Source organism: Argiope bruennichi, chromosome 7, assembly GCF_947563725.1.
Source record: "Argiope bruennichi chromosome 7, qqArgBrue1.1, whole genome shotgun sequence".
NCBI classification, from domain to species: domain Eukaryota; kingdom Metazoa; phylum Arthropoda; class Arachnida; order Araneae; family Araneidae; genus Argiope; species Argiope bruennichi.
Genome location: NC_079157.1, coordinates 18,261,548 through 18,285,493, shown reverse-complemented (window position 1 = coordinate 18,285,493; position 23,946 = coordinate 18,261,548). Strand labels below are relative to the sequence as shown.

Below are 23,946 nucleotides of genomic sequence, written 5' to 3'. Positions count from 1 at the left end.
TGGTCTTTTCGAGCAATACTTAGTTTTAATTTTTTAAAGTATGAATTTATTTGTGCTATTCAGAAATAATTTTTTAAAATTTAAATTCTTGAAAATTTTCAAACTTTTCTTAAAGAAAATAATAGTGATAACTTTTTTTTGGGTGCATGATTTTTTTGTTGTTGTTGTTGCACTTAAACATACTGAAGTTTTCTCAGTATTTAATTATATATTTTGAATTTTAAATTGAAAGAAATGTATCGGAAGTCAGACGCGGCAGTAGCGGTACCCCCTCCCCCCGTCAGCAAGAGATTGAGAGTTTAGTCAGCAAAAGTGTTCACTATTGCAGGATAGGATGGTCATAGAGAGTTGCGCATTATCGAATATGATTATTTAAAATTCACCTTAAAGTTAATATATTGTAAGCAGTTAAAATATTCAAGTAACGGTTAAAGTTTTTTTTATAATTTGCCCTATTAATTATTTTGGCAAAATAATTAATAGGGCAGTAGGTCAATAATTTACTTTATTTTGTAGACAATTTTTGATACACCGAACTAAGAACTGAATGTAATGGATGTCGAAGACGTCAAGTTTGCAGATTTTTAGACATGTGATTCAAATGTCATTCATTAAGCTTATAATTTGTACAACTTTTGACAATATAACTGACAAGGTAACAAGTGAATATGATATCAACAAGGTGATATTCTCATTTTGCTGTCAAATTTTGGTTGGCCGACTATGAACTCAATGTATTGAGTGCCGAAGATGTAAAATCTGCAGATTTTCAGACATTTGATTGAAATGTCATTCATTTAGCTTATAATTTGCATTAGATTTGGCAATATATTCGACAAGTGAATAGGATATTACATTCTGCCGACAACTTTAGGGCGGACGACTATGAGCTGAAAGTGATAAATGTCTAAGACTGTATCCACAGATTTTCAGACGTTTGATTCAAATGTCGTTCATCAAACTTTTAATTTGCACTACTTTTGGAAATATAACTGACAAGGCGACATGTGTATAAGGTCGCATTTTGTCAAAAAATTTTGAGCTGTCAACAAAGAATTCAATGCGATAAAATGTCAACAATATGAAGTCCAAATTCTCAGTCATCTGATTTAAATGTTATAATGTTCAGTCAGCATTTAATTTATACTTTAGCAGAATATATATAGCATATAATTTATTATTTAGCAGAGTAATTTATAAGCTGGCAAGTGAGTAAGACGTCACATTTTCCCCGACTAATCTTTGTCATTCGCTAAGTTTTTATCATAAATTATAGAAAAAAACTGTTTTCATTATGCACTTTGATTACTTGCCAGTGGAATTATTAGAGAAATTGAAACTTTTATATTATTCATGACTAGGATGATAGAGTTGTTTTCCATATTTCATCATTCAAATTCAAGTTCTAAATTAATTGTCATCTTATTCATCTAATTGTTACTTCCTTGGTAACGAACTGATAAATTCATTTTATTCATTTCCTATGAGAATTGTCTGACTAAGATCTAGTTCATGTTAAACTAAATTTAATAAAACACTCTTTGCTTTTGACACTTTTGTGAATATGTATACTAAAAAGAGTTATTTTGCTGTAGCCACATATGTGAATTTATTATAAAACACTGAAGTAAGTAAAATGTATAATTGTAAATTAAATTTATTTAATAGTAAAATATCAGTTTTCTTTTGCAATCTAATTTATCAGGCTACAAGTATTACACAAAAGAAATATTACCGACTGCAGTTGATGACAAAATAATAATAATAATAAAATTTGTGATATGGTATATTTTTAGCTACACTAAAAGAGTTTATCCAAATATGCAATAAATTTGTTAAATAAATTACTACCTAAATTCTTCAGTCTGCACATTCAATATTATGACTATGTAATCAGGGAACATGTCGTTTTTCTTTCTTTTTTCTTATTGTTTTTGTTTTTTGTGGTGAAAAGCTTATAAGCCAGATAACAGATACAAAACACGAGCAATTGCTTTTGTATTGTGGTCTTGTTACTCGGCTGCAAACCACAAGGTCCCTGGTTCTATCCTCGCTCATACCAATTCACCACATTGGTGACCTTGGACAATGAACCTTCAACCTTCGTACAGCTGTTGTGGCACCATCTACCCACAGCAACCCAAAGTCGTTACTCACATGACGCAGTAACCCAAAGTCGTCAAACTCGCATGACGCAGCAACACAAAGTCGTCAGACTCAGTTGGTGCAACAGCAACCACTCACACACATGCTTGGCGCTACTCAAATGCTCAAATGGGTACAGGCACATTACACTCAACAGCTAATACATCACCACTCAAGAGCCATATCATTCATCTCACTCCGACTCACTGGAGGGAGAGTACTGTGGTGTAATAGCTTATAAGCCAGATAACAGCTATGAAACACAGGCAATTGCTTTTGTATTTTGATCTTGTTACTCGGCTGCGAACCACAAGATCCCAGGTTCTATCCTCGTCCATAACAATCCACCACACAATTACTATTTGCAGCAAAAACTATATAATTTCAGATGCTTCTCAATTTTTAATAGACTCTGAATGAAGATGCCTTGATAAAAAGACGATTAAAATAGTTATTCATAAATAACACATTAACACCTTGACATACGAATTTACTTAACTTCCTAATTAGATGGCAGATCTTATTTTGGATAATTATTGTTATTTTAATCCCTAGAATAATATAAGGGTATTGAGGTAATGATGCTTTTCAAATGAGTTTTGTATTTTAAATTACTTAATACTTTCCCTTAATTGCAGATTTAAAATTTAAAATTCAATAATTCCATAAACGAGTCAGACTTGTCATTCTATATGAAGGGGTTAAGAAAAATCATTGCATACAGCTGAAGGGATAAAATTCGCCTTTTGGATGGAATATTAGCTTGCAATAAATTCAAATTAAATAAAGTACGTAACCATAAGAATGCATGCCTAAAAATTAAGATAGGGGAATTCATATTCAGGATCTAATTGTTTTTTTTTAATAAAAAGCTTAAGGGTTTTTTAAGCCCAAATATATATTGAAAAATAAATACATGGGATATATTGCATTTAAGCAGTCCACTTTTCATAAGAATATGTTTCATATCTTGCCTAAAATAGTAAGTTTGTACATATATTTAAAAAAATACTTTCTCCAGCATTCTCAAGAAACAACATCATTGTATCTTTTCCACATTCTATATTGTTTGTGTCCAAACTATAGTAAATTTTTGTTCAGTACATGCACTTATTCTCCTTGGATTTGAAACATCTTAATTCCTGCTCATTGTTTCAATCCTTATTTAATAATATTTTAGATAGGGGACTACAAAAAAATCGTTTTTTTGGCGAAAACATCAAATATTTTTTATTTATTATTTTGTGTTTCTAAAAAGTTTCCTTTATTACACTTTTCATTTCAACATTCAATTTTATATACCTTCTTATATAAAATAGTTAGAGTATGCTTTTGTTTATTTAGCATGACACATCATTCTGGTGCAATCTGTGATTCTATTTATATGTTATAATTTAGAATGGAATATAACCATGCTTTTTTTTTCAATATTAGATTGCAGAGAAAGCCCTCCCCCCCCAATTTATTTTTTAGTTTTTGAGGTTTTGTATTTTAATTAAATAAAAAACATTAATTTAATGTTAACAAATGATTTAATTTTAATTTGAATATTTTACATTCTGTTTGTACTTAATAAATTCATAAATTATTTTCAAAACTGCATTTTGTTCTTGTAATTATTTATTAGGTTCACAAGGACATATTTTGAGAAGAAAAGGCAGTTATTTTGGAGATATGAAAATGTTGAGCAACCTCCAAATAAAAAACAAAAAGTAATGTCACATTCATTTTGTGTTTTATAAGAAAAATATTTACTTTTATTTTATTAATTCATCATCATTAATAAATTGACTGTCAACATTAGTTATTAGATTTTTTCAAAACACTCTTCATAATCAACATATTAAAGTAATATAATATTCTTTCTGTTTTAGACTTCTCGTGGTAACGTACCACAGCTATATCAGCTTTTAAAAGCTGGCTATCTCTTTTTGATTTATGATGCATCATATTTCAAAGGTTTGTGGTCTTGGAGTATTATTGTCCAGTTTCTAAAAGATTCTGATGTCAGAGCAAGATGGTAAGTTTGAATATTAGTATCTTCCATTTTTCCCATTGTAATTGAAAACTCTTTGCATTTTATTTTACTATATTCCGTGTCTTGAAAAAGTACTTGATTTTTAAAAAAAATTAAATCCTTGAAAAATGACCAAATTGTACTTTCACTTTTTTCATTTCATACTGAAAAAAATTATTCTAATAGTGCTGATTTAAAATAGCATTTTAATAATCAACTTTTCAAAAAAAAAAAAAGTGATAATTAAATTTCAGAATAATATTTTGTCTAAATCAATAAGTTCCAATTTTCCAACGATCATTATGCCCGTTAATACTCCTATTTTCTAGGGACCAGTGGCCATTAAGTAAAATATTTGTTTCTTTCCCGTATTTTATTTTCACCACTTTTTTTCTGAAATCAAACGTTTATCATTTCAAGTTGTATAACAACTTTTTTTTAGCGAATTTTAGATAGAATGTAGTAATTTTTTGATAACTATTTTTTTCTGTCATTGCTGAATTTCTTGAAAAATGAGGCAGGTATGGGTCTAAAATTTTAATTATATTTCCTTCAGTTTTAACACATTTTTAAATGGAATTGTTAATTAATTGGAATTAACTATCTTTTCTAGCAACTATCTATTGGGAAAAAAAATTAAAAACTTTTTTAAAAATTAGCTTTAAAAAATGATTTCCAATATAATTAAACTATCTTGTCATTCTACAGTTTTATTTCCTAGGCTTTTCAATTGAAATTTTACATCTGAGATCAATAACCAATTATTTAAATGTAAAAGTCTGATGTTTTGACCTCCATCCCTGATCCAATGGCATAATCGGGTGCAAACCTAAAGGCCTGTTTCGGATAAGCAACTCAATTTAAATCAGTGAAGCTGCACACTTTCACGATAATTTAACTGGATTTTTGATTTTGCCTTGAGAATTGCATCTACAAAAGAGAGGTACTGATATGGAAGAACTGTCATTCGCTAATCTTTTAGTTTAAAAAAAAGGGGGAAAAGGGGGATGTAGCCAGATTAGTTATCATATAAGGAAAAAATCGTCAATTGGTCCAGCATTCAGAAATGATAATATTATGGGATTTACACTTAATATCTTCACAATACTTAGATGTAAAACTAAAATGATCTTTGAAGTGTGGGAAAGTTTATTTTTCTAGCTCTTATAAGAGTACATTTGAATTTGGCATTGTTTCATATATTCAGATTATTCTAATTAAGAGATTAATTTTAATTGTACAGCCTAATGTTTATGAACATTAGTCCAGTCCTTGAAACAAAGCAAATGCATTCACACTTTCTATTTTGGAACGGAAAACAAAGAGGTTGAAACTAGATATATGGTTTCAGCTTTCATAGGTCATTCCTCAACCAAAGATATTTAATGAGACTTTTGTGATTCTAAGAAAAAATTGGATTTGAGAAAAATTTGATCTATCTCACTGAATAGTCCATCAATAAATTGGAAATTCTTGATTTCTTGAATGTTGAAATGCAAAAAGAACTTAAAGCTTTCTTGATAAATGTTTTTAGTTGTTGATACAATAGGATTTTGAATCTCTTTTTTATTTAATGTGTATTATTTATTTAAAGGCTTGCCAGTAAGAAAAGAGACTTATATTTCAAATTTTCGGATAATGGGAATTTCAAAATAAATTTTGGATTTTGTAGAATGCAGTTGTGCTGAAGGAGCAATCAAAACGAGGAACAGTTTGATATTATATGTTGAAAAGGGCATATTTATTTTTCACACCAAAAATCTAAATCATAAGTTGAGTGCAAAATTCAACAAAGACCCTATTTATCAGACAGTTTTTTTTTCTTCCTTCATTGACCAAAATTATTCAATTATTTTTTAAAAATATTCTTCTATATATAGACTGTCTGTTTTAACCACTTTTGGTGGATATCATTAGTTGTGAGGAGAAAAAAAATGTAGTGACCCATCTTATTCATCAAACAGTTATAAAAAAGGTTTCATTATGAAAGGGCTTAACAAACTTTTATAGATTTTTGAATTTAAAATTTTGTAAGGAACTATCCATATATTTAAATAAGAGCAAACTTCAAATTTTCCAATGGAGGGGGGAAAAGAGAGGGAGAGAGAGAAAACCAACCCTCTTTTTTTCTTATTGAAATTTAAAACTACGTCAAAAGGTATTCTTAGAAACCAAGTTTCATTAGTTTAGACTATTTGTTTCTAAATTATAGGTTTACAAAAATGTGATTTTCTAATGCTAAATTTAAATTTGGCACTTTTATTCTTATCTTATAAAGTTATTGAATTAAATTTTGTTTGTTATGTAAATATAATATGTTCTATACATCTTCCATATGTATTTAACATGGCAAAATTTTTAATATGGAGAAAAATTTTAAAATTAAAGTTCAAAGATTTTTAAATATTAACATACTTAAATTTTGGCATAAATTGAAGGTCAAGACTATTTTATGGCGACAAACAAAATTTCAGCTCATTTTTGTTGCATTAAGTTTTCTATATTTGTATTAAAATGATGCATTTAGGGGGCATATTTACAAATTTCAAAATGTGAGATTTGACAAACTTTCTTCACAGTTAGAATCATGAAATGTTTCTGCATCTCAAACTTATTAATTAAAGATGCTTCATTTTGTAAGCTGTAAAGAAAAGTATTTGTAGAAATTATAGAATATTTCAGAAAGAAAGAATCTATATTTGATTCCCAAATTAGTTTTAAATTTCAGTTGCTGGATTCTCAACTGATTAATTACCCTTTGTTAAGTCTGTCCACAGTAGCTATATTGACCATACGAAGAAGTTTTATGTTTGAGTTTGAAGGGACATGAAATCAAAGTCTTAATACCAAAAAGTGTATTTAAAATTTTTACACTTACAGCACCATTTCAGTTACAAAAGTATCTTACAACTCCATCTTCCTTTATAATTTCCTACTCTAAATACGCATGCATTAGTAAATAGGATAATAAAATATTAAGCAATATTAAAATTCCTAATTAAATGTACTTTAAATTATTAAGATCAAGATTTTTTAAATTTAAGAAATGCTAAATGCCTGCAATTTCCGATACTTCAAAGTCATTTACATAACTCCACTAAGAATTAGAACAATAATTTAAGAAGGTATACCACTGGAAGTCCCCTGTGTATTTGGACTGGTTAATTTTAAATATTTTAATGAGGATTAAGCATCATGTGTTGTAGGCACATTTGAGCCACAAAAACACATTTAATTTTATCAAATTCGCTTATATGTTAGTTTTTTAGTGGAGAAAATCTTTATCCCTAATAATTCTCTAATCACAGTGCCAAGAACATTGACTAGAATATTTATGACTTGTTAGTTTGAGTGACCTTATTGTCAACTATTTGTACTTCAGGATAACAAGGATTGTCTCTGATAGCTTTAAAGTAATTTTAGAGCATGATCTATATCTTATAATAATAAAAAAAGCATTTTACTTCTGTAGCTTTCAAGTAGTTTCAAAATGGATATTCATTACATCAAATATTCATTTTGTCTTTTATATTTATCTTTTAAATCTGAATAATTTTCATTTCATCACAGAGATATATCAATATTACTATAAGATTGATCTATACCATATTTAAATTATACTTTGGAAAAATTGCAACAAATTTAAGAATCAAAATCAAGACTATGTAATTTATTGAGGTTTTGATGGAGTTCATAAAAAAATGCAACAAATCCATAAAATTAAGTGCGCTTAGTTTCTGAGTTTCTTTCCTTGCAATGCAAATCATAAAGAATTTTCAGGGTTTTAGTGTGTAGTTCTTCTTTATTAAGATTTTATATTAAATACTTATCTTATATATATTCAGATTATTTTTAAAAACATGTTTTTGATACAGCATGTGTATGTTTTAGGCATATGAAAAATTTTCTGGGAATTGGGTTATCAGCAAAAATTTTATATTATTGAATCAAATCCATCAAAAATTGCATTATTTTACAAATATTGCCTTATATTATCAAAGCATATGTCAGAATTCAAATACTCTGAATTTATCCATATTTATTTAATACTGTAAATTGTACAAACTATTTGAATGTTAATTTACAAATACATTGTTTTTGTCACATCATGAATAAATAAATGAAAGAATTGAAAAATTAATATGAAAGATAGGACATATGCATTATTTTTTATTTACTAATTGCATTTAAATCAGCAGTTTTCATAATTTTTTTATTTATTTATGTTAGGTATGCACATCGCTGTCTTGGTCATGTTGCAAATATTAAAGATTCAAATTTATATGAAATATTTGAAAAACATTTGTCACGTGAAGAATATGCAGCTTGTGCCAGAGAGTAAGTATTATTTATTTTTTAACAGGTTTAATTTGTTCCATGTTGGTATCTAAATTTTGTTCCTAAATTTTTGAGTATAATTTGAAACTTGTATTTTTGAAAAAGAAATTTCTAAATATTTTATATCAACTGTCTGAATCATTTATGAAATATTACTTCAGAAATGTGGAGTCAGTTATGAAATATTGTTGACTCCTTATATCTATTAAAAGTTGAATTAAAAGAGTTGAGTAAAAAAAAAATTTGATATTTTTTTAGCTTTAAAATTTTAAAGTGATAATAAAGATCACTATTAGTTTAATTAGAATACAATATATAAAAATATGTGAAATTAGTTCAAATATGTGATCATAGTTATGCAAAATACTTATGAAATATTGATCTGAGCATTTTCTTCTGATTTCATAATATTTTAAAAGAAAAAAAATTAACCCACTTTTTTTTACTCCTTTTCTTGAAAAGAGCTTTGTATTGGTTTACAATTTGTGATGGTATATTCTATTGACATTATTTATTATATAATTAGGTTAATCTTTTGTTTCCCAATTTGATTCTCTTTCCTAATTAGCTTCATAAGAATTAAAAATATTTAATTAGCAGTCAATTTAAAAATTAGAAATTCAATGCACTTCTAATTTTGGATATTCCCCATTTTGAAAATCTAATAGTTAATTTAGCATTTTCTCTCTGTAATTTGACATTTCCATTTAATAAATGCAAATTTCACACATCATATTTTCAAATCGTTCATTGGATGGAACCGTTTAATATTATTTTTAATCATACATTTCATGATCAATTTTAAAAAAATATTTCAAGAATAAATTTAAAGCTTTATAAATTTATAACTCACAATTCCATATGTAATGTAATATGCATTGTTTTATTTATTATATATTCATTATATTATTTATTATAAATTATTTATATATATTTATGAATATTTGTCTATAATTTATATAACAATTTTAACTTATAATCTTTATTTTTAAATAAATCCAAATTTCTTAATTTTTTTTATTTTTAGAGCATTTGAAATTAATACATTTTGGAATCGAAAATCATATGATCCTAGACAGATGCAGCTCTCTTACAACTTTGAACCAGAAATTTTTTCAGATGTTGTAAGACTAACTGTCAATGTGTGTGGTGTTCTTTTAAGCAAGGTTAATGAAACTGAAGTAAGTATTTTTAAAAATTTAATTTACTTATAAAATTTTTAATCTTTTTTCAGAGCACTCCTCTCTCCTCTCCAAAAATATATTTTAGTGAATACCAATTAATCTTCAAATGCAAATCAAAAATTGTTAACTGTAAGTTGTGTCTCTGTTGAACGTATGTACTAGGGATGCTTTGTTATTCCATTAGACTTGCAATGTATTTTTATATTCTCTTCTTTCACTCCAAACTGGTAAGAGGATATGCACTCAGCTGAGGTACAGCTTGAAGGTCATAATTTTGTTATGTTTTAATATTGTGAATAAATTTATTCCACATTAATTTTGCCCTGTGACTGGAAAGCAAACTTTGTCATTAAAACACCATAACATGCTGAACCTGACCCACTGTAATATTAAAAAATTCAGAATGCCCTGTGACTGGAAAGCAAACTTCGTCATCAAAACACCATAACATGCTGAACCTGACCCACTGTAATATTAAACAAATCAGCTTTTTATGCGATATGTTTTCGATAATTTCCCTTTCTGTATCTTTTAATCCTTTTAGAGATTTTCAACTTATATATAGTTTGTAAAATTTTGTCATTTCATCTTTTTTTTTTTCTTTTTTTTTTTTTCTTGGGGTAAGAAATTGATTTTGACAGCTTAAAAATATATGCATTTGCTCTTAAAGTAATTGTGGAATTAGAAATATTGTAACTTATATATGGGCTAGAAAGAATCTGGAAAGGATTATAAGACCGGATGTTTCAAATCAATTTTTTTTTTAACAACAGGATTTAAAAATAAAATAATATTTTAGTAGTGTCTCATTCTTCACGATGAATGTTGAACCTATGTTTTACTAATAGAAAAGTTGTATTCTTTGGTTATCTGAATTAAAATCCAACACTGCTGTCTAACAAAAGCTCAGAATAGAAGAGAAAAATTAACAATACATGAATTATTCATTCAATAGATTTTAGTCAACCCCTAACAATTAATTGCTCTTCTGGTAACCAGCAATAATTGGAAAAAAAAAGACTAAATTTTAACCTAATTCAAAACAAAATTAAAAATAATTCATTGTCCTAAAAATAAAATTTCTAAAGCTGGTTGCAGCTTCTTCATCCTTTTTACAGATTTTATGGCTTTTATTCACAATTTTGCAATTCTGTCTAAAAAGATCTCTTTCATTTTAAACGATAGTCTTAAATTAGTTTCAAATATTTGTGACCTAGATTTTCTGTTTATTGTTTATTATAGTGATATGAAAAATTTCATTTTTTGTGCAAAATTTTAACAAGGAAGTATTTGTTCATTTTGCTCGATCATCAGTGCATATGTATTGAATCAAACATTTCTAGTACTAAAATCATATTGTGGTTTATAGGTTACAACCGATTCCAAACTTGTTTATGTTACAAGCACTTCACAAGTAATGAAATCCCTAGCATTGGCTGTGTCATCTTCAGAACCTGTTTTGTTGCAAGGCCCTGTTGGATGTGGAAAGACATCTCTAATTCAAGAAATAGCTTCATTGATTGGTAGACGTCCCGTGGAAAATTTTCTGAAAATACAGCTTGGTGATCATGTAGATAGCAAGGTATTTTAATCTGAGATTAAATGTCCATCTTTTCTTAAAATTGTTTTCTGTGGGTTATTTAAATGCATGTTATGCATATAAAAAGTAGTAAAATCAATTAAAAATATGTCACATTGATTTTTAAATAATTATATTTACCCATGTAATATGATAGTGCTAGTAGTTCCCATTATAATTTAATTTTTTTAAATTAAATGTCTTTCATGTTAGGTTTAGCGATATATTTCAGAATTTTGAGATAATAACGGAAAATTTATAGAAAAAACAAGCTTGATCGTTCTAAATCATTATATTTTCTTAATTTCACAAAGTTTGACTGCTTTTCATTTTAAAATATTATATTGTCTACTGCAAAATGTTATGTACTTGTTTTGTACCTTTAATTCTTATTAAGACGTGTTAAATAGAAATTAGTTTTGTTAAATAGAAATTCATTTTGGAAACTTTAAAAGTAAAGATAATTCATGATCATGCTTAGAGAAATTTATTCATATATTTAATTCTTTAGTTACAAAAACATTGGTATCAAATTTCTTCTCAACTCTGATACTAAATTTATAAAGTTATTCCTGTTTTTCAAAAACTCCAGAAAGAATTTAAACAAACAAACATTGATAAAGCTGTTTTATGAATAATATTTGATGAATGATTGATAACACTGTATTGTTAAGATTGCAATGTTATATATATATATCCTGATCCACTTTATTGAATGGTTTTATTGTTTAATGTTTTCAGATGCTGTTGGGTGCTCATGTGTGTACAGATATTCCAGGGCAGTTTGTTTGGAAACCTGGTATTTTAATCAAAGCCATGACTGAAGGTCATTGGTTGCTTTTAGAGGATATTGATTGTGCTCCAATGGATATTATCTCACTTTTAATTCCTGTTCTGCAGTCTAGATCTATTACTTTACCTGGTCATCCAAAACCAGTTAAAGCAGCTCCAGGATTTCAGTTATTTGCCACAAAAAGGTTGTTATAATTTCTTTACTATTATTTTTTTTCCATGTTTCAATTTTTATTTAAAACAATTTATATATAATACAAATTTTATTTCTGAAAAAAGCCCATCTGAAACCATTATAAATAAAAGACAATGACAGAGAGAATAAATAAAGAAACAAAATATCACAATTAATTTGCTTCATGGTTGAAGTCAGGGGGCGTAGTGTCATAAAAAATCTTTCAAAATCGGCTTGTTTTTGATGGTCTTTATATCAGAGCTTTAAAAATGCTTATTTTTTATCCAGTTGTATTTTTTTTTTCTGATGGTAAAAAAATTTAGGTTACCGTGTTGGATCTACGCGATATAAGTTGTGTTTTCTTTATGATGTCGGGTGTTTCAATGTTTAATGAAATTAATGAATTCAGAAGTCAGTGAAAAAGGTTTTATCAGCAGTTCAGGGACTTTCAGATAGAATGAAGAAAATACATCCTTTTCATTTACTTGACTCTTCTTTTGTTTCCTTTTGTTTGGTTGGATAAAGGTAAAATCCTTTCTTTTTAGAAATCATTTTATGTATTCATGTTACGCGTTAACATTAACTTCAGCTCATACTTGCTTTTCTGCATGTGATTACTTTCTTATAAATAATTTGTTACTTATATTTCAATGCCATTTAGTGACTTTCCATTAGTGAATTATTTATGTATTTTTATTTCAATTATTTTTTGTGCAAAAGTTTAGAACTTTTTAACACTATGTGCATTTGATTCATTATGGACTTTTAAAAGTGAATATACTGAATGATTTAAGGCTTCCAAACATAAAAAGAAAGCAAAATAGTCTTGATACTCAAAAATTACTTGCAAGTCATTTGTTACTCATGTAAAACAGTATCAAAATTAAATTGATGCTGATGAAATTCCTTTTTTCATCAGCAATTTTTTTTTTTTTTTAACTTTTTTGTATACAAGCTATTCAAAGAGAAAGAACTGTAATCTTCAAAAAATGAGAACTCAAGATTTTGCGTTATTACACATTTTTGGCATTAAGTTTATCTGTGAACATGGTAATTCGATAAATGATTTGAGCTATAATTTCTTAAAACTGGACTTGCAGATTTCAACCAAATTTTGATCGAGATCCATTTTTTTTGTCTCATTGTCTGAACACGATTGAGCAGGATAACTTCAAAGTGCTATATGAATAAGTATGGTTCTCAGTTATAGCATCTAAAATATGAATCAATATCAAAATTTTGAACAATATCCATCAACAAGTTGACCGTCTGTCTGTCTGTATATTCGTATGCATGTCAACACAGTAACAAAAAAAGAAAAAAAGAAAAAAAAAAGAGATCAATGAAATTGGCTAAATTATTTTGTTTCTAAAATTGAAGTTCTGTAATAAATTTTGAACTTAATTGGATGGCCAAAAAGTTTTGAAGCTTACTCAAAACTTTTTGGTTTCTAATTTCTTTCCCCCCCCCCTTTCTATATGGGGTTTCTGAAAATACAAAACTGTGTACTGTGTTCATGGCATTCACGATCTCATGGCTTAAAGACTTTATGGTAGAGGAAGAGGTGATAACCTTCATTAGGAAGTATGCGATGAGGCAGTTGCAAGACATTTTCAACTGGTATCGCATATATTTATAGCAGAGCTTATTAAGCCTTTTCTTCAAATATATAAAGATGTGATAAAATATTGCTTTTTATGTCTACAGTATACTGATTTTAATAAAACAACAGTTGTGCTTTTTGAAACTTTAAAAGGAAATTTTGCAGTTGAAATTTTTCTGGAAATTTCTAAGCCAGTATGCTTTTTTTAAACAATGTATCTTCTTCTCCAATCAATATATTGAGGTCAGGCATAAGCAGGGGCAAATTATTGAAAGACTTACATGTCGCAAAAGCAATATATGGTAGGAATTTTCAATAGCTTATTGTAAAAATATAATGAGTGCATAATGAGTTTTTTAAAAAATACTTGATTTGAGGATCATAAATTTAAAAAGATGTGGAGAGTTTTGAAGACTTTCTTTTGTTCCTCATGCACAAGCACCTATTAAAAGAGAATTTAGTGTAATTTAAAATATTGTTGTGGGAAGTTTGATTGAAAAATATATTATGTTTCACAATATGCAGTCTATAATCACATAAAGCAATCTAGCAGAATCCATTCGGTAAACATTATTAAAGAAATGAGAAAGCTGCAATATCAGTCCATTCAAAATGTCGCCTACTTTTGGGGAAACAAATGGTGAAAGAAATAGTTGTCAATGATATAAAGAGAGATAGACTTTGGTTTCTTGATATCTTTATGGAAAAAAGTAATTTCTCTTGGAAAAGGAAATTACTGAAATTTAATATAAAGCTAATGCATTTACTTATTCGACAAGCCAGAAACTTTTTATTACTAACAGATTTAATTAGTTAGGAAAAGTTATTAATGATAGGAAATAATTTGAGCGATTTGAAAGTGACTAGAAAAAAAATCTCTTAATATTTCATTTTAAATTATATGTTAGCAAATTTTTTTTCTCATGTTTCTTAAACTCTAATTGCTGTAACTTCCACTAAAATTGACCTTTGGTACTAATTCAGATTCAGAGACCCATGGGAGTACGTAAATTAATTCTACAATTTAAAAGGATATCATGTTTTCCGTGTATGCATGATTCCACTCTCTGCATGTTCATAGTATTGGTAATGGTTGGAATCCTTCAGACATTCTTCTAAAATTTAATGATCGAATCATCTGTCTCCTTATTGATTTATAAATTAATTCAATTTCTAAAATTAAAATAAAAAAATGAGTTCTAACTCTGAGACAAAAATTAAAGTTCCTGTTGTGACTACTTATTGAAGAGAGTGATTGCATTTTATTTTTTATGTATGAATAAAAAGGTACTAACTTTTGAACTAACTGTGGAATATTGAATTTCCTGGTTTAGTATTTTGAAGAATTAAATTTATTTGTAATTTTAATTGTTTATTCTTGAGTATCTTAAAATTTCCTGTTTATATCCGTTTGTTTAGTTTTGAAATGCTTTCCGTGTCGCCATTTTCGTTCAAAAAAATCTTACAATCTGATTTCAAAATTGATAGGAATACATATAGGAAAATGATTGCAGAAATTTTATTTATAGCCACATTATTCTATAAATTTAAAGAAATACTTTAAATCAAAGCGTTTTGTTTTTTGTTCTAAAAAATGTTGAGCAATTTGAAACAAAAGGAAATGTGAAAGTTTTCAATAATCTAATAATAATAAATCTAGCATTTTAAGGATCATGAACCTGCTGTTCTGCTCACGTTTATTATGCATATAAAATGGTCAGGTTATTGTGACCCATACATTGAAAATTTTTATATTTAAAGTTCAGTAAAAATTGCTTTGTTAGAAATAAAAATGATATAATTGAAAAATAATACTATAAATATCTAATTATAAAGTTTATTTATCAAAAGTAAAATAAGTATAACAAATTTTTATAAATTCTCTTCAATATTCTCTGTAATAAAAAAAATCTGTTTTCATAAAAACAGGGTCAATTTCTTACTGATTCTTTTTCTGCTTTTTTGAGACTATGCTAATTGAAATTTGATCTTGATACATGCCAATTAAGAAATGTTAATTCTCTTTCTTGAAATGTAAGGTTTAGCAATTCATCTCTCTTGGTGCTGATCTTTATTACAATTTAATTAGTATATGTGCTTTGACTTCTCTTTACTTTTATTCCTTTCTCATATGATGGAATTTCCTAAATACCACTATTTTTGAAATTATTTACAATATCTTATTTTTTCCCTCTCTATTTTTGTATGGATACAAAATTAAAGGCAGAAAAGAACAAATATAAGTAAAATATGAAGTTTTTGTTAGAACTTGAGAGAAATAAAAACAAACTAAAATTAAAATATCATTCTCAGTAAATTTAAATTAGAGTAAGAGTGTGAATGAAATTGGAAATGCAAAATATTAAAGAATGAAAATGAAGCAGCTGTATAACTAGCATTTTCTGATTTTAAATACTGGGTGATTATAATTAAAGTTCCGCTTTGAAATGGTTTTAAAAGAAAAACTACTTAATCAAATGTTATCAAACTTGGTAATAGTTTAAAAAATGTTTTGAAAATTTCTTTTCCACACAAAAAAAAAGTTTAAAACTTATTACTAAGAGGGAAAGGGCACTGTATGCAATATATTTAATCAAAATAAGACATGAAGACACCAGTTTAAAATGTGTTTAATTGTTTCTGAAATGAAACTGTTTGTGGGTTATGCAAAACCTCCGTGGCTTGTATTTGGCTTACGGCAGGAAGAAGCAAATGATTTATGTAGATATTCTTTACATGCCATTTGATTTTCCAGGTAAAAGTGAGTCTGTTTGTTCAGAGTTCTCATTGTTATGAATTGGCAATATGACCATGCTTTTCTTGTTAAATGTTATTATGAATGCAATAGCAATGAACGGAATGCTTTGCAAAGATATCATTCAGTAAGAGGAATATGAAGGAAAAAATGAATTTCATAGTGAATGCATAATGCAAAATTCTTCTTTTGATAAATAAATTACAATAAATGGAATTGCATATATTTTCAAGGAAATATATTCAATAAAGCTTTGTGGTGAAAGCTTATAAGCCAGTTAACAACTACGCTACACAAGCAATTGCTTTTGTATCGTCATCATGTTACTGGACTGCAAACCACAAGGTTTCAGGTTCTATCCTCGCTCGTATTAATTCGCCACATTGGTGACCTCGGACGATGAACCTTCATACAGCTGTTGTGGCGCCATCTACTCGCAACCAAAGTCGTCAGACTCACTTGACGCAGCAACACAAAAAGGCCGCAGCAACCCAAAGTCATCAGACTCACTTGACGCAGCAACAGCATCAGCAACCACTTACTCACATGCGCTCGCCATAATGGTTGGCGCTACTCAAATGGGTACAGGCGCATTATACTCAACAGCTAAAACATCACCATTCAACAGCCATCTCGTTCGTCTCACCTCCGGCTTACTGGAGGGAGAGTCTGTGGTGAAAGCTTATAAGCCAGTTAACAGTATGCTACACAAGCAATTGCTTTTGTTTTGTTAACATGTTATTGGACTGTGAACCACAAGGTCCTAGGTTCTATCCTCACTCATCTCAATCTGCCACAGCTTCAAGACCATCTATGCAGTCTTTTCTTCTTCAATAATTTGTACAAAATTTTTTAATTTGTGCTTTTTATGAAACACTGAGTGCATTTACATTCTTCTGTATTCTGTCTCTTTGAAGAATCTCTAAAATAGCAGAAACATGAACCAAAAGCAAATTTCTGTCAAATAAAATTGAAAAGGAAGCATGTAAAATATAATGAATTCAGAATTTAGTAGACTGATTCGGTTCAAAGGTGTGCTCATACAATCGGGAATTGTGCCATGGAAAATCATTCATAGAGAATACTAAACTTGCAGCTGTGCTGTATAATATAACTTAAATATTTAACATACTCACCATATATCACATAGTTTAAAAAAAGGACTCTTGACCGTTGTCTTTTTAGAATGTATATAAATATATATGATATGCATAATTTGAAATTTTATTGTAATTCGGTATATTTTGTAATTTAATTCAAGTATCTAAGTAGTCACAGCTCAAATATTGTTATTATTGAATGCTGGTATTTTAATAATTGGACGATTTCGGGCATCTTTTATGATAACAAAATGAAAGAATGAGGGATGTAATTAATTCCTTTTTTTTTTTGCACAAATGTTTTTACCATTTAAAATTAATATATATATATATATAAAGTTTAAATTTGTATTTCTGAAGTTCCTATTTTTTAAATTCATTATAAGCAATACCCTTGTTCCCCTTTATGTTTTGAAAGCAGTATTTCACTTTTTGTAAAAAATTCCATATCTATAGTTAAGGAATCTGTCACTGACAGTGGTCAAGTCGAACAGATACATAGTCGATACATAGAATCATGAACTCTGTCATTTTTGAGTATGGCAGTCTAATACAGGATTTTTCATATTGTCAAGTTAACTTTATCTCAGACAAAGTTTAGTACATTCTTTTCTCCCCTGATATTTGATTTTTTTAGCTAAATTTTTTTTTAGAATTTAAAATAATTTTATGATTGTTAATGAATTATTATTTAAAGTTGTGACAATTGCTATTGTTTTCATTCTAGATTTATAACTGGATCTTATGGATGTTATTTGGAAGTGAAGAAGAATGCTGATTTAATCGACAAACAGTGGAGAAAGCTGATAGTTAAGTCATTATCAGATGATGAGCTTACTCAAGTAAAGAAGTTTCTTCTTTTTTGTTTTAGAAATCCGTTTTTTTTTATTTTTTTTTTTTAATTTCAACTTTATAATTTTTGGATATTTTTTATTTGTAGGTTATATGTTCTAAGTGGCCTGTGCTGAAGATTTTTACTCCTCAAATTCTGTCTGCTTTTAATAAACATCTTTTTGATATAAAAGATGCTAAAACCACCCATCCACCTGAATCTATGAATAATTCTTGTAAGTTTGGGAGAACTTTAACATTGAGGTATGTGCATGATAAATTTTTTTAATATTATTTCCTCTTTTGAAAATAAAAGTTATCTTGGATTCATTTCATATTTATGTCAGTATTTTTTAAGTTGAAACTGAATTCCTTTATGAATGCTTTACATATGATATTCATAAGTTATATAGAATCTAAAAATATCAATTGGCTGTCAATGAAGGAATTTTCTGTTGTGCTTCCTAAGAAAGTTGATTTCATAATTATAAGTAAGGGTTTTATGGTTAAAGTAAGCTCTTAGAACATTTGGGCATCTAAATGTGTAATTATGATATGATAAGCAGTAAATTCCTATAATTACAAGTTAAAAGGTTTACTTTTTATAATGGAAAATTGGTCAATTGTATGTTTTTTTTTTAAGTTTTAAACCACTTTTTGGTCTTTTTTTAATACAAAATACAGAAAAAGTATTAAAAAATTCAAACTCAAGATTTTGATGAATCCTTACATTTCAGACCATTCGAGCCTGAGAAACAGATTTTTGCATTATGTCTATCTGTCCGGAAACACAATAACTCAAATACACTTTGAGATAGACAGATGAAATTTGGTTTCTAGATTTATGACTAAATTTGTAGTTAGGTAAATAAAATGTGATATACAAATTTAGAATCTAAGATATAAATTTTTATTAAATTTTGAACCAAATCTGTTGTAGACCAGCAGATGGTCTGACAAATGGCCACTGCTGTTAATGTGTTTACTTAAATCAATGAAATGCAGTGAAGGGTTGTAGACTACAATTGTATTTCCCTGTCAAATTTTGGTTACAATCTGTCAGAAAAAAGTGCCCATAATATATATTTGCATGATAGATTCAGTAAAATGCTAATTCATGTCCAAAGATCTATGATCTGTAATGTTTATTCATTATTACCTTACAAGGCTCAGTTTTTACAGCGGAAGTGATTGCTATTTTATATGCATTAGAGGAAATTTCTCATGACTTGCAAAAAACATTTATTAATTTATTAAAAAATTTATTATGTTTTAATGTCACTAAAATCATTTTCTCCCAATCTTCATAACCATCTTTGGATTTTAAGAGTTTTAGATATTTTTAATAACTTGAATTCTCATGGTTTTACTATTTCACTCTGTTGGGTACCATCGCGTGTGGGAATTTTAGTCAATGAAAAAGCCGACAAGGCCGCAAATTGGCAACTGCCTCCATAAATATGATTTTACCAGTGAGTGATTGAAAAAAAAACACAATGGTTGTTTACTTGAAAGGGCAAACAGAGTGGGTTCTTGAGATAGAGAACAAACTTCACGGTATCAAACCACTTTTACAGTCTTGGTCTTCATTAAAAAATAGAAACGCAGATACCTTTTAACATGTCTACACATTGGTCATACTAGATTCACTCATCTTCATCTTTTACTTGGAAGACAACCATCAATGTTTTCATGATGCAAATGCCAAGTCTATTCCCTATATTTTGTCTGATTGCCTATGCTTCAATGTTCAATGTTTGCAATTTTCTTCAAACATCTACAATTTTTTTATCAGCTCTACTTGGCAAAATTCCTCATGTTAATCTTTTTGATTTTTTTAAAAATCCATATGGCATTATTTTCTTACTTTATATATATATATATATTGTTAAAATATCATTTATAACCTCTCTTAGTAAAATTTAATTTTCTTATATTGCTATGATTTTAATTCACTGGTTGGAGCAGCACAGTCAACATCTTGGCTTTTATGCCAAAGCCAAACCATTCAAGGCATTCATTGCCTTAACGAAGATCCATAATTATATGTATTGGGAGAGGAATAAATTCTTTTTTTGAGAGTGTTGAAGAAAATTTTGAAGTAACCATTCCTGCTGGTTTTATTTGTCATTGAAATTTTTTTTAGAACCATTTTGATATTAATAATGTCAGATAATCTGCTCCTATTTCCCAATCCTACACATCAAATTGCTGAACTATATAATATTTGAAGATGCATTTACTATCTAAGTAAGATTAATTTAAAGGAGGATTTCATTGTCTGGGAATTTTCTTTTTTCTGTGACAAAATAACGTGTTTTTTTAAAAAAATATTTATTGCAATTGTAGTTTAAAACATATTGAATATTTAAAATATTATTAAAAAAATTATATGAAATTTTTATTGAATGTTTTTAATTTAAAATTTATTTTATTTTCGAGAGCAATCCTTTTTTTACCTTATTGTTAAATGTAAACATCTCTTTTCATCTTTCTTCTCACCCCTATTTTGATGAATTAAACTCATCCTAATGCATGTACAAAAGTGTGGAGGCTTTTAAAGTCCATTGGTAAACAATATGTATTAAATTATTCACATTGTGATATTCACATTATACACAACACAGTTACATATGTATTATATTTATTTTTAAAAAATTATTTTTACTATTGCTTATTGCATATTTAATGATTTAACAGGCTTTCAATTTTATAAGCACCGACTTTCCTCAACATATAATTTTTTTACTTTAGTTAAAGGGCAAATATTAGAAATTATTATTGTGTTTATATTTAGCTCTTTCTCTGGGTCTGCTTTTATTAAGTGTATTTCTGAGTGTTAATCAATATTTTATATTTTAGAGTAATGTAACTTTATGATCTAATTGTTTGAAATAAACAAGTATTTTACTTGATCTTTGTTTTTTGTAGGGATTTATTAAAATACTGCAATAGAATTGCTGAAAATTTTAACAAGACAAAAGACGAAACCAAAGTAAATGCTCTGAGACACGCCATAGATTGTTTGGCTGATAACATACCAAATCCTGAGCACGAATTAAGATATATACATTACATTTGTGATCGTTTTGGTCTTGATCGTAGCAAGGTTGGTTTATTTCCTTTATCAGGTTATACAGTTTATTTTTGTGTTTGTTCATTTACTTAAAGTTTTTTTTTCCAGGGTGATTACTTCTTTCATAAGCATAAACCAAATATTGAGAACTCTTCTGATTCAGTTTTAATAGGCCAAATTTGTCTTCCAAAGAAGCCAAGTGAAATTAAATTTACAAGGTATGATTTTATGTATATATTAAAAGAAAGATTACAAAGCATGATTAGCCCCCATTTACTGGGGATTATATCACACCCGAATGTTTTTAAAATGATGGCATTTGAATGCATGAAGAACGATTTTTTTCATTCCTATCAGTATTGATGAAACTGTTTGGGATGACTTTTTATGTTCTAGCTGGTTGAAAAACTAATAATTTGATTTAATATGTTACAATTAAATGAAAGTGAATTTACCATAGATCATATAGTTAATTATACTGTACAGATATTAATCATCTTTATCTCAAAATATTTTTATTAGATATGGTAGAAATATATTGATAATACAGATTTAATCCATAATTGTAAAAAAAAAAAAAAAAAAAAAAGCTCACTTTCCGTTTATTTGCACTTTATGAAATTTTCCTTAGAAAACCAATTGAACAAGTATATTAATTCTTCAAGCATTATATATATATATATATATATATATATATATATATATATATATATATATATATTGTTACAAACCTGTGATGCGCTTCCCAGTACGAATAGTTTCATCGCAAGAAAGACCGTTTTATGGTGAGCCCTGTTGGATGCTGATCGGGTGCCACGTCAGTGATCTCAGAGTTTGGCGACAAAATAAATATACTGGAAATTTTGAGAATTTTAACAATCCAGTAGGAATTGAGATACGCCTGATTGTTCCACGAACCTTCTTGGCCCTTCTCCCGGGAACTATAAAAGGCCGGCAGTCTCAAAATGCAATGAATTGGAATCGTAGTTGGAATCATATCCGGAGTTGGAGTCAAAGACAAATAACGAGTCGTTGAGAGGAAAACGAAGCAACGGCAGAATAGTCCAGCGTTGTGTGGAACCCAAGCTATTGCTGAACTGAGTTGTGTGCTGAGTCCTGGCATTTATTGTAGAAGCATTTTCGTGTCGTGCATGGAGTAACCAGTCTTGTAGTAGTGTGTTGGCAGCTAGATAGAGCTAAAGCGGACAGTGGAGAATTTCAGCCCTTTGGAGAGACCGTAGAGTGAAGCTACGATTTCCTTTCCTGCTGAATTCTATTTGGCCTCTTTGTGTGCTGTGGTTGTTATTACTACGAATTACTATTTGTGGGCTACTGTCTGTTGTAATGTGTGTACGTCTCGGCTGTATATAGTTGTTGTCTTTGTATTTGTCTCGTCTGTGTACTCGTGTTCTTCGTGTAAATAAAATTCGTCTGTTTTTTCTACTAAATGGCTGATTAATTCTACATTGACCATCAAATAAAGAACCCCGATGGAAGAAGGGACATCCATAACAATATATATGTAGAGAGAGAGAGAGAGAGATCTGAGTTCATAAACTTTATAACTTCAAGAAAATCATCCAGTTTTTATATTTCGTCAAGGTGTGTTAAATGTGGTAGAGAGAATCAAATAGGAAATCGGAAAGTGCTAAAGAGCGACTAGGAAAAAGTATTTCAGATTTATTGAGTTTCAAAAAAGTAATTGCCTATTCAGCTTATTCAATCTGAAGGAAAAAGATTAGTCCATGCAATTTTGAAGTTAAAATTACAATTAGTGATGTGGAGATTATTATTGGAAATTATTACGCACATATTCACATGCAAGCAGTATGGGCAGCAGTTTCAAATAATTAGCTTATTCAGATTATTTCTTTTTATAATTATTTAAAATCCAATGTAAGAAAGACTAACCACTGAATTGCAAGGGCATCTGAGGTTTCTCACACTTTTCATGTCCTAATTTTTGTAATTTATAATTTTTTTTAGACATGTAAATATCACATGGCTAAAAGAAAATGCTGGCTACATATCATATATATATTTTGGAAAAGTCTTTCCACAAACATATGAAATTTCAAAATCTTTTTATATAGCCTCTTTTTTATCTTAGCTTTGGTGCTGAAAGGATAATACTCGTGTTTCTGGTTCATAGTTTAAGGACAAAAAATTTTAAATAATTATATCGAAGGTGGAACTTTTTACTTGAAAAATGAAGAAATTGAATTAAGCTGTTCTTTAAAGTAGTACACTTTGTCCTCATCATTATATATATATATATGCATGCAGTGATTTTAAAAAAAAATGTTCTTATTTTATATCTTTAATTCTTAAATGAGAATTGAATAACTGAA

General features: G+C 28.2%; 1 protein-coding gene across 2 annotated transcripts in view; it reads left to right on the top strand.

The window, feature by feature from the left end:
* Window positions 1–23,946, top strand: part of LOC129976279 (midasin-like) — a 263,355-nt gene that overhangs the window by 5,198 nt on the left and 234,211 nt on the right. For both annotated transcript variants that reach the window (XM_056089764.1, XM_056089763.1), the window contains exons 3-12: window positions 3,773–3,857; window positions 4,020–4,165; window positions 8,393–8,500; window positions 9,528–9,681; window positions 11,054–11,266; window positions 12,005–12,240; window positions 18,416–18,530; window positions 18,629–18,783; window positions 21,451–21,628; window positions 21,704–21,813. In XM_056089764.1, the coding sequence (XP_055945739.1) occupies window positions 3,773–3,857; window positions 4,020–4,165; window positions 8,393–8,500; window positions 9,528–9,681; window positions 11,054–11,266; window positions 12,005–12,240; window positions 18,416–18,530; window positions 18,629–18,783; window positions 21,451–21,628; window positions 21,704–21,813 (1,500 nt within the window). The remainder of the gene's footprint in view (window positions 1–3,772; window positions 3,858–4,019; window positions 4,166–8,392; window positions 8,501–9,527; window positions 9,682–11,053; window positions 11,267–12,004; window positions 12,241–18,415; window positions 18,531–18,628; window positions 18,784–21,450; window positions 21,629–21,703; window positions 21,814–23,946) is intronic.